Source organism: Onychostoma macrolepis, chromosome 06 (assembly GCF_012432095.1).
Source record: "Onychostoma macrolepis isolate SWU-2019 chromosome 06, ASM1243209v1, whole genome shotgun sequence".
In the NCBI taxonomy this organism is placed as follows: Eukaryota; Metazoa; Chordata; class Actinopteri; order Cypriniformes; family Cyprinidae; genus Onychostoma; species Onychostoma macrolepis.
In genome coordinates this window covers 32999278-33012180 of record NC_081160.1, presented here as the reverse complement: position 1 = coordinate 33012180, position 12903 = coordinate 32999278, and the positions used below count along the sequence as shown (strand labels likewise).

Sequence of the window (12903 nt, the reverse complement as noted above, 5' to 3'; positions counted from 1 at the left end):
CATCTGCTGGTAGTTTTAGTTTCTTTTTTTAGAGTATCATTTCATTTATTAAAAAAACAAAACAAAAAAAACATTAAAGGGATAGTTCACAAAAAAATAAATAAATAAATTCGGTCATCATTTACTCACCCTCATGTTCTCTCAAACCTAAATGATCAAAAATGATTCTTTTGCACAACATAGAAGAAGGTATTTTGAAGACTGTTGGTAACAAAGCTGTTTTGGTTACCAGTGACTGCTATTGCATGAACAAAAAATACTGAGATGTTTCTGAAATTATCTTTTTGTACCTGTATTTTCCTTACTTTATGTTAGGCCGTTGTAGCCTAAACATTTAACACAATAATAGTTTTAAATGATCTTTTGGGGGTATTTTCACAGCCAAATTTAGTTTGCGATTAATTAGATTAATTAAACGCAGCACCCTGTAATTAATTACATTAAAAATTTGAATCGACTGACAGCCCTACTTACAACCTACACATTTTGACAATGGCTAAATTCTTATTCACTCCCACAAGATGCCAAAATGTTGCTATGGTTACAAATGCAGGAGTGACTGCTGTTCTGTACACACATGGAACGATAATTTACGGGACTCACTCCCGGATTTAAATGCGGCAGTCACTCCTGAAACTTGCAGTGTGTACATGGCCAATCTGTACTAAATACTAAATAGCATTTAGAACTTAAATAGCATTGTGCATTAGCATAAACTGCAACAAATACAGAGTAATAACCAGCATCAACTATCGAAATACTGCCAAGCGCTGAGATAAACACGCTGTCATATTACTCCGGCTCAAAAAAATCCACATGAATTAAAAGAAAAAAAACAAAAAAAACACACAAAAGCTCACACACAATGTCCTTCAATATAAATATTTCTTCAGAGGCCATAAATAAAATGCTCAGTGCAAAAACAAACATTTTTTATATCACATCATCATCAGTGTCCAATATATACACATATACACACACACATACATATACATATATATATATATATATAGACACACAAAAAAAAAAAAAAAAGTATATCAAATTTAGAACTTGCAATTTAAAAAGAAATTTGTGCATGTATTATCACAATCAATAATTTTCTTAAAGGACTTTGTGTTTGGGCTTTTGTGCTTGTTTTGGCTTTTCATTCATGTTTTTTTTTTTTACAAAATACTTTTCTCTTAAATTTTCAAAATATCTATTTTTATTTTAAACTGTACAAACCTCTTTTTGACATGTTTTGATTGTTTTATGAAATGTTTGGATTGTAACGTATGTTTGTGCATCTTATTTCACAATAAATGACACTTGCTGCTGTGATATATTGTGATTTTTTCAGACCTCAAGTAGTATGATGTATCAAAATATTTTTCAGGGCTAATTAATGTAAGTTTAAAGAGCAGTTGAGATCATGTTTAGTATGATAATGTGTGCATCAGACTGACAGTGACCTGTACTCACCTGAGGCAGCATGTGATTGTGCGCGCTGATGGCGTGCTGTGTGTGAGTGTGTGTGTGTGTGTGGGCGTGTGTGTGTGTGAGAGTCGGGGTCGGCAGCAGCGGCGGAGGGGCCTGTTGGCTCGGGGTCTGAGGGGCTCCGGAGGGGCAGTTCAGGGGACACGGCAGGAGCCCGCGGCTCTGCTGGGGCGGATGAGCCGGGGTACAAACGTCCGGAGTGACTGTGGGAAGACCTGAGAGGACAGAAGACCATTAATGCTATTGACACAATAGAGAGCAAGAGATGATCCGACCACAGACCAGCATGCATGATGCAAAACCAGTTCACATGAATAAACAAAAGAAAACACTTGCGATGCATTAATTTTGCATCAATGCATTAATGCCAAATGTCATCAGTAAAATCTAATGTATATTCTATGATGTATCTGACCTGAAATAGAGCAATAGACATAACACATGATGTAGAAGCATATAAAAATATCGCAATAGTGTTACATTCCGTGAAAATACGACAGTTAAAAAAAATATATATTTTAAAATGTGTGTGTGTATGTATATATATATATATATATATATATATATATATATATATATATATATATATATATATATATATATATATATTCTATTCTTTTAATAGAAATGTAAATGTTGTATTAAATTGGAAAAAATAAGACTGTCACTCACTGGTTCTTTAAAGACCTTTGACAAAGTGTGGCGCCTTTTAGATTACCTGCTGGCTAACTGTCTTGATACCTAAGCTGAGCATTAATATATAAACATACGATTTCTATTCATGCCTCTTTTTTAATTTTTAATTTTTATTTTTTATTATTATTATTATTATTTTTGTTGTTGTTGTATTTGTTGGGTTTTTTTTTTTTTTCTCTTTTTCTCCCTGTGGGAAGTTCTAGGTTGTTGAGGAGGGAATGATTAATGGGGTAGTATCAGTAATACCATGGAAGGATAATTGTATAAAATTAATGTTGTAATTTGTTGAGTTGGTATTCCATGTATAAAATCTAATAAATAAAAAAAAAAAAAAAAAAAGAAATGTAAATGTTAATATAAATTATTTTAACCTATATTATTTTTAATACACTTTTTCAAACTTGTAGTGGCAAAAAATTCTTAACTCTTTTGCGAAAACACTTTAAGATGCAATGAGCAGCAGGATTTTGGTCTTTTGCATCTGTATCTCGTTGTACATAAGCATATTAAGATCACGGCTTTGATATGATGGATTGCTGCTACACTGTGCTGACAGAAGCACATTGGGTGTGTGTGTGATACCTGTACGTGAACCCCTGGCGCTGCCCTGCGAGCCCTTGCTGCCCAGGCTGTCTCCGCGCGTGAGGATGGAGATGCCGCTGAAGCTGCTGGCTTTGGTGACCGGAGGTCTGAGCGTGCGGTTGGAGCTGTCCGAGTCTGTGCTGCTCCACGGACGCGGCTCCAGGCTCTTCATGTCGCTGTCGGTGCTGCTCTGGCGACTGCTGGACGCCCGGCTGGAGCTTTCCCTGTTTCCCCTGCGGACGGGACGAGAACACACACAGAGCTCTGTGAAAACAGACAGAAACACTCACAAACGCTCATTCTGACTGTCCAAACACCAGAGGTGGACAGTAGTGAAGTGTTTTTACTCTGCTTTAAAACTAGGGCTGCACGATTAATCGAATGCGATTGTCATGCGCATCTTGTCAGGAAAGCCGGTTCTGTGATTAGTAGTAAATCTCCATCAAATGCTTTCAGATAGAGCAGCATTTACTACACATAGCCGTAGTTCACGGACAAGCAACGCAAAAAAAAAAAGCAAATTTTTGTGCCATTTTGGAGAGTATCACATACGTAAACAACGCATGTACACGGATACATTGTTTACGTTCAGAACAAAGCATAAACAACATCCGTGTACATACGTTGCATCAGTTGTTTACATATGTGATGCTCTCTACGTTTCTGAGCCTTGATCGTGTTAGTATCCTTGCTGTTTATGGAGGGTCAGAGAGCTCGTGACATGAGGGTGATTAATTAATGACAGAATTTTCATCTTTGTGTGAACTATCCCTTTAATAACACGTTTTACTCCAAACTCAATTCATAACGTCAGTCGAGTGTTTGAAATAAATCCTTCTGTGAGATGATGTGGCTTCTTACACAGAATAAGGCATGCAACATATTTCATAATATTCTAAGCAGTGATAAAGGCTATGTCAAGTAGCATTGCATTATTATATCCTTTATTACAATAAAAATTATAATAATAATTATAATGAAAACTCATATATTGTTGTAGTCGTGTGTTTATTAGTAACGTTGAATCAATGTAAGCAGTTACATCTTCTGTTTATTCAGCAACCGCTATAGGGATTGCCTGGGTTTCTTCTGTGGGGCATATTTGGAGTTTCTCTGGCCTTCGAATGGAGATTTACTACTGATCACAAAACTGTGCTTCACTGACAAGATGTGCATGTCAAATCGCAGCTTTTGCCTAATCACGATTGCGATTTATCGTGCAGCCCTGTTTAAAAGTACATTTTTCAAGTGTCTGTACTTTATTATGTAGTGTTTTTCTTTAGAAAAATTTTACTTCACAACATTCCAAAGCATAATATAGTACTTTTTACTGCACTACGCTTCATATTAAATATCATTTAATACTTAATTACATTAGAAATCTAGTACTTTCTTACTTTTACTCAAGTAAAAGTACTTCAAAGTTTTACTTGAGTACAAGAAAGTACTACATTTTTAATGTTCTATGTTTAATGTTTAAGTATTAAAGGTAAAAACCTTTTATTTATGAAATGTAGTACATTAAAAAGTACGATATTATGCTTTGGAATGTAGTGAAGTAAAAGTTTTCCAAAGAAAAACACTCTTTACTTAAGTAAAACAATTTTCACTACTGTCCACCTCTGTATACACACACACACACACACACACACACACACACACACACATACAAACATGCAGATCCATCACTGGAGCTCCACACAAACTCGGTTGCAAGATATCAGACACAAAGTGCTGACAATAAACACAAACCTGAACATTAAACACACATACAGACATACTCAAACACCAGACACATAATACAGACCTGGGCTGCACCGTACAGTCATATCCTCCAAGCTTGCATTTAATGCAACAGCGTGGAGCGGAGGTTTGCAGTGCTGCTCATGCAGGTATGCATGAGGATTTCTAGTTTAAATGCACATTTGAAAAATACTTAATTCAAACATTTGCTTGTGTAAATTATTGGTTTTATTTACCGTGCAGCCCTTCGACACACACAAACACACGCACACAGGTCCATCACTGTTAAACTGATGCATACACACTCAGATCTGTGTAATGCGCTGCCCTCCTGCACAAGAGCAGCTGTCGAGAAAACCAATAATCAATCAATGGTTCTGTGTATTTAACAGCTAAAGATACTCAAAACAGTTACAGAGTTCAGTAAATCTTCATCAATAATGTTACATTACACTCATCAGCTCTCAAAAACACTGTTCAGAGAAGCTTCACGCTCACGGAGAAAAATCGAACCCTGTCTGTCTGTGCATCACTTTCATTACACTTCATGTGCAATTTTACAAAATGCACTTCCTCAGATACCTAACGTTAGATGAACAACAGATGCAACAGACTAAATTCAAATATTTTGTGCAAAGAGTGAAAAATATGTGTGCTAAAAATGCACATTAGCATAGGATGATTAAAATTACTGATCTGTAAAACTCATCCTGGTGATGCCAGATGACTTATTTCCTTACGGGAAATGGGACTGGAGGTGACATTTACGTTCTAGAGTGCTCTTCCACATTTTGCACATAGAATACTAAAACTACAGAACAGAAAACTACTGGGAACAAACACACAAGTTTTCCCAGAAAAAGGTGATGAAACAAAGCATTTCATCTTATAATCTAATGCAACAAATTTGATTTTGCATCAGCAAAAAGATTAAATTAGATACACTCCAGCACAAAAAGTGTCTATTTAATTGGATGAGAGACCTCAAAAGGCAAAACTAGGACTTATTTACAAATTACTTTATAATATTTTCCCTTGCCTCCCTTTCCTCCTAGCATGGAGTTTAAAACTACGAAAGCATGCTTCCACCACAAAACTGCAATTTATCTCTCACAATCTGGACATGTTTCCTTGCAATTCTGAGTTTATATCGCACAATTTTGCCCTTTTGAATTTTTAGAATTCCTAGATGTAAACGCAGAATTACAAGCTGTAAACGCAGAATTGCGAGCTGTAAACGCAGAACTGAAAAGCTGTAAACGCAGAATTGCAAAGCTGTAAGCGCAGAACTGAAAAGCTGTAAGCAGAAATGCGAGCTGTAAGCAGAACTGAAAAGCTGTAAGCGCAGTGCGAGCTGTAAACGCAGAATTGCGAGCTGTAAACGCAGAAATGCGAGCTGTAAACGCAGAATTACGAGCTGTAAACGAGAATTGCGAGCTGTAAGCGCAGAATTGCGAGCTGTAAGCGCAGAATTACAGGCTGTAAGCGCAGAACTGCGAGCTGTAAACGCAGAACTGCAAAGCTGTAAACGCAGAACTGCAAAGCTGTAACGCAGAATTGCGAGCTGTAAACGCAGAATTGCGAGCTGTAAACGCAGAACTGAAAAGCTGTAAACGCAGAATTGCGAGCTGTAAACGCAGAATTACGAGCTGTAAACGCAGAATTGCGAGCTGTAAACGCAGAAATGCGAGCTGTAAACGCAGAATTGCGAGCTGTAAACGCAGAATTGCGAGCTGTAAACGCAGAATTGCGAGCTGTAAACGCAGAACTGAAAAGCTGTAAACGCAGAACTGAAAAGCTGTAAACGCAGAATGCGAGCTGTAAACGCAGAATTGCAAAGCTGTAAACGCAGAACTGCGAGCTGTAAACGCAGAACTGAAAAGCTGTAAACGCAGAATTGCGAGCTGTAAACGCAGAATTACGAGCTGTAAACGCAGAATTGCGAGCTGTAAACGCAGAATTGCGAGCTGTAAACGCAGAATTGCGAGCTGTAAACGCAGAATTGCGAGCTGTAAACGCAGAATTGCGAGCTGTAAACGCAGAACTGAAAAGCTGTAAACGCAGAACTGAAAAGCTGTAAACGCAGAACTGAAAAGCTGTAAACGCAGAATTGCAAAGCTGTAAACGCAGAACTGCGAGCTGTAAACGCAGAACTGCAAAGCTGTAAGCAGAATTGCAAAGCTGTAAGCGCAGAATTGCAAAGCTGTAAGCAGAATTGCAAAGCTGTAAGCAGAATTGCGAGCTGTAAGCGCAGAACTGAAAAGCTGTAAGCAGAATTGCGAGCTGTAACGCAGAACTGCGAGCTGTAAGCGCAGAACTGCGAGCTGTAACGCAGAATTACGAGCTGTAACGCAGAATTGCAAGCTGTAAACGCAGAATGCGAGCTGTAAGCAGAATTACGAGCTGTAAGCGCAGAATTACGAGCTGTAAGCGCAGAAATGCAAAGCTGTAACGCAGAACTGCAAAGCTGTAAGCAGAATTGCAAAGCTGTAACGCAGAATTACGAGCTGTAACGCAGAACTGCAAAGCTGTAAGCAGAATTGCAAAGCTGTAACGCAGAATTGCGAGCTGGAAACGCAGAATTGCAAAGCTGTAACGCAGAACTGAAAAGCTGTAAGCAGAATTGCGAGCTGTAAGCGCAGAACTGCGAGCTGTAAGCAGAATTACGAGCTGTAAACGCAGAATGCGAGCTGTAAGCGCAGAACTGCGAGCTGTAAGCAGAATTACGAGCTGGAAACGCAGAATTGCGAGCTTTAAACGCAGAATTACGAGCTGTAAGCAGAACTGAAAAGCTGTAACGCAGAACTGCGAGCTGTAAGCAGAATTACGAGCTGTAAGCAGAATTACGAGCTGTAAGCAGAATTACGAGCTGTAAGCGCAGAACTGCAAAGCTGTAACGCAGAATTGCGAGCTGTAACGCAGAACTGAAAAGCTGTAACGCAGAATTGCAAGCTGTAAACGCAGAATTGCGAGCTGTAAACGCAGAATTGCGAGCTGTAAACGCAGAATTGCAAAGCTGTAAACGCAGAATTACGAGCTGGAAACGCAGAATTGCGAGCTTTAAACGCAGAATTATAAGCTGTAAACGCAGAACTGCAAAGCTGTAAGCAGAATTGCAAAGCTGTAACGCAGAACTGCGAGCTGTAAACGCAGAATGCGAGCTGTAAGCGCAGAATTGCAAGCTGTAAACGCAGAATGCGAGCTGTAAGCGCAGAATTACGAGCTGTAAGCGCAGAATTACGAGCTGTAAGCGCAGAACTGAAAAGCTGTAAGCAGAATTGCAAAGCTGTAAGCGCAGAATTGCGAGCTGTAAGCGCAGAACTGCAAAGCTGTAAACGCAGAACTGCAAAGCTGTAAACGCAGAACTGCAAAGCTGTAAACGCAGAATTGCAAGCTGTAAACGCAGAACTGAAAAGCTGTAAACGCAGAATTGCGAGCTGTAAACGCAGAATTGCGAGCTGTAAACGCAGAATTGCGAGCTGTAAACGCAGAATTGCGAGCTGTAAACGCAGAATTATAAGCTGTAAACGCAGAATTGCAAAGCTGTAAGCAGAATTGCGAGCTGTAAACGCAGAATTATAAGCTGTAAACGCAGAATTATAAGCTGTAAACGCAGAAATGCGAGCTGTAAGCGCAGAATTGCGAGCTGTAAGCGCGAATATAAGAATGTTTTTCTAGGAAATTCATCTGAAAAAACACAGTCTTATATTCAGGGTCTAGACTTTGACATGTCAATAATACACCCACAACAATAGGTGGCGCCAAATACACGTAAAACGAGTGTGCCATGAAATACGTAATGTAATGTGTGTTGTAAAGATCGTGAGTGAAAAAACAAAAAGAAAAGCTTAGAGTGGCATGAATCATGACTGTCATGTTAGCCTGATGGCAACAAACTTCCTCTGTACCCAGATTTGAAGACTACAATAAAATTTCACTTCTACTGTTAATAACATTTTGGTAGGCTACTATGAGATGGATAGACTAAATGTTATATAATTCAGATGGGCTACCAGTTTTTTTTTAAATGGTATATCAAAAAGTGTATATTTTTAAATGTGATTGTTGGTACATTTTACCAGTATTTACCATACTTTCAAAACAAAAATTAAAATAGGAAAAATATGCAATATGAAAATAATTTTAGAATTAAAATTATTTTCCTCAGTAAAAACAATATATATATAGACAGAGAGACTTTAATGCATAAAAACAATTTAAAGCATTAGTTCCATTTTAATTAATATACATATACAGTTTATATACATAAATAGTTTGTTTTTAAAAGGTAAGGTTAACAATAATAATTATTACTATAATTATTACAATTAAACTATTACTAGGGCTACATTTATTACATTAAAATATATTAATTCCATGTATAAGTGACAATTAAACATTTTATTATTATTATTATTATTATTATTATTATTATTATTATTATTATTATTAATTACAATAACATACATTTAGTACAATAATATATACATGTATTATATATTATTATTGTTATTCGCATTTAATATTCATTATATATAAATTTGTTGTTTTATGATTATCATGGAATGTATTCATAAATTATATAAATATATATTTAATTTTAAATATTTATTTCATTGGATTATATATAAATAGGCAAAAATACATGGTTATTTAGAATAAACTTTTTTTATTCACTGAATCGTGAAATTTATATAACATCACATAAATAACCTTATATATATATATATATATATATATATATATATATATATATATATATATATATATATATATATATAAGGTTATTTATATGTGATGTTATATGAGTCTCATATATATATATAAATAAAATGACTCATACTGTGATATAAGACTTTGATCATACCACCCACCCCTAGTGACTGACCAGTTTCTCTTTCTCTCTCTCTCTCTCTCTCACACACACACACACACACAAAATGCAAAGCTGTAAGCAGAATTGCGAGCTGTAAGCGCAGAACTGAAAAGCTGTAAGCGCAGAATTGCGAGCTGTATCGCAGAACTGAAAAGCTGTAAACGCAGAAATGCGAGCTGTAAACGCAGAATTGCAAGCTGTAAACGCAGAACTGCAAAGCTGTAACGCTCACCACCGAGACGTAGTGCATGAAAACACACAGCAGAGACTGTACCTAAAAATCTGCCTCCGCTTTTGGGAGGACGAGGAGTAGCCGTCAGTGGACAGTCTGTAGGGTCACATCGGAGAAAACAGTTTCCGTGGGTTACAGGAGGAGTGTGTGTGTGTGTTTGTGTGTTGGGACCCACACATGAAAACCACACTCATTCCACATCATTACAGTACTAGAGAAAGGACTGCTGTGATACGGACTGATCATTGTTGATCATGCATGTGCATTTCATGCTTTGCATTTGTTTTTGTGATGTATTCATCACTATTGTTTATTCTGCTGATTTAAATGTTTCACTGAGGTTACATTATCTACAGAGGATACATAGATGAAGGGTTTTTGACGAGAATGAGTTGTGATAGCTGTGAAATCATCAACTAAAATGAGTTGAACATTAAATTGCAAAGCTGTAAACGCAGAATTACGAGCTGTAAACGCAGAATTGCAAAGCTGTAAACGCAGAACTGAAAAGCTGTAAACGCAGAATTGCGAGCTGTAAACGCAGAATTGCGAGCTGTAACGCAGAATTGCAAAGCTGTAACGCAGAATTGCAAAGCTGTAAGCGCAGAATTACGAGCTGTAACGCAGAATTGCAAAGCTGTAAGCAGAACTGAAAAGCTGTAAACGCAGAATTGCAAAGCTGTAAACGCAGAATTACGAGCTGTAAACGCAGAATTGCAAAGCTGTAAACGCAGAATTGCAAAGCTGTAAACGCAGAACTGAAAAGCTGTAAACGCAGAAATGCAAAGCTGTAAACGCAGAATTGCGAGCTGTAAACGCAGAATTGCGAGCTGTAAACGCAGAATTGCGAGCTGTAAACGCAGAACTGAAAAGCTGTAAACGCAGAACTGAAAAGCTGTAAACGCAGAACTGAAAAGCTGTAAACGCAGAATTACGAGCTGTAAACGCAGAATTGCAAAGCTGTAAACGCAGAATTGCAAGCTGTAAACGCAGAATTACGAGCTGTAAACGCAGAATTGCGAGCTGTAAACGCAGAACTGAAAAGCTGTAAACGCAGAATTGCAAAGCTGTAAACGCAGAATTGCGAGCTGTAAATGCAGAATTGCGAGCTGTAAACGCAGAATTGCGAGCTGTAAACGCAGAATTTGTCAGTGTACCAGTCAGTAATCAATCTTCTGATGCACAATGTGTTTGATCTCCTGCTTACGGGAATCACCAACAGAATGAAGTGTCTTCAGTCAGATGAACCTGTGAACATTTGAACACTGAACTAACACATGTCTGTAATGAACCCCAATCTACTGGGAAACCCAACATACCCTGCAATCTGTGTGTATCTGTGGGGTGTGTGTGTAATTAATGAATGAGCTATTTTCAGCGGCAGCTGCACTGTCTATTTAAGAGCTGCATTCACTGCAAACACGCAAAGCTCCGCTGCTCCATGACATTTGCTCTCTTTCATCCACTCGCTCCCACATTTCTCTTCATAATCACGAGGATGAGATCTGGAAATATGATGCAGTAACGTCACGCATTCAACACAGATGCAGAAAGACACTCCAGAAATGCGACACTGGCGTTATTGTGTTAAATGAGGAAACATCACACACACACACACACACATTGGCATCGGTCATACTGTCGTAGCACGGCAAGCAACCAACAGATCCAGAACGTCCTGTTTTGTAACCATAGCGACTGGCAGGACTGGGCGGTATGATGGGATATAAAGACTGACTGCAGATTCAGCTCTATTTGTGGACAGGACAGCGATTTAGATGTGGAAGTGATAAAGAAATGCAGAATAGTGTGAATTTACAAGCAGGACGTGACCTATAAAAGTTAAGGGGTGTAAACGGAGCACAAATTAGTTGTGTACAGTTGCCAAGAAACGGAAAATGTGAATATGGCTCATCCAATCAGAATTTAGAATTTAGAGAACTATCTGTTTTTATATTCATTATATATTACAACCCATTAATACCGTATTGACCCGAATATAAGAATGTTTTTTTTCTAGGAAATTCATCTGAAAAAACACAGTCTTATATTCAGGGTCTAGACTTTGACATGTCAATAATACACCCACAACAATAGGTGGCGCCAAATACACGTAAAAGCAGGTGTGCCATGAAATACGTAATGTAATGTGTGTTGTAAAGATCGTGAGTGAAAAAACAAAAAGAAAAGCTTAGAGTGGCATGAATCATGACTGTCATGTTAGCCTGATGGCAACAAACTTCCTCTGTACCCAGATTTGAAGACTACAATAAAATTTCACTTCTACTGTTAATAACATTTTGGTAGGCTACTATGAGATGGATAGACTAAATGTTATATAATTCAGATGGGCTACCAGTTTTTTTTTAAATGGTATATCAAAAAGTGTATATTTTTAAATGTGATTGTTGGTACATTTTACCAGTATTTACCATACTTTCAAAACAAAAATTAAAATAGGAAAAATATGCAATATGAAAATAATTGTAGAATTTTTTTTTTTCCCTCAGTAAAAAACAAGATTTGGTTTTCAAAAACCCTTTTTCCAAAAGTTATATCTGGAAGAAGGGGTCGTCTTATAATCAGAGGCGTCTTATATTCGGGTCAATACGGTACTTAAGATTTTTAATTTAATTCAATTGATTAAAAGTTTACCTATTTTATATATATATATATATATATATATATATATATATATATATATATATATATATATATATATATATATATATATATATATATATATATATATACAGAGAGACTTTAATGCATAAAAACAATTAAAAGCATTAGTTCTATTTTAATTAATATACATACAGTTTATATACATAAATTGTTTATTGTTTTTAAAAGGTAAAGGTTAACAATAATAATTATTACTATAATTATTAAAATAATTAAACTTTTACTAGGGCTACATTTATTACATTAAAATATATTAGGAAGGAAGGAAGGAATGAAGCATTTATATAGCGCTTTTATTGTGTATTGCTATACACCCAAAGCGCTTTACAATCATGTGGGGGGTCTCTCCTCAACCACCACCAGTGTGCAGCATCCACTTGGATGATGCGACGGCAGCCACAGGACAACGGCGCCAGTGCGCTCACCACACACCAGCTACAGGTGGAGAGGAGAGAGAGATAGAGCCAATCAAGTGGATGGGGATTATTAGGATGCCATGATTGACAAGGGCCAGTGGCGGAAATTTGGCCAGGACACCGGGGTTACACCCTACTCTTTACGATGAGTGTCATGGGATTTTTAATGACCACAGAGAGTCAGGACCTCGGTT

General features: G+C 37.2%; 1 protein-coding gene across 9 annotated transcripts in view; it reads right to left on the bottom strand.

Moving 5' to 3' along the window:
- LOC131542496 (R3H domain-containing protein 2) overlaps positions 1 to 12903 on the bottom strand; it is an 82113-nt gene that overhangs the window by 19106 nt on the left and 50104 nt on the right. For all 9 annotated transcript variants that reach the window (XM_058779245.1, XM_058779246.1, XM_058779242.1 and 6 more), the window contains 2 exons: positions 2758 to 2990; positions 1465 to 1694 (listed from right to left, as the gene is read on the bottom strand). In XM_058779245.1, the coding sequence (XP_058635228.1) occupies positions 1465 to 1694; positions 2758 to 2990 (463 nt within the window). The remainder of the gene's footprint in view (positions 1 to 1464; positions 1695 to 2757; positions 2991 to 12903) is intronic.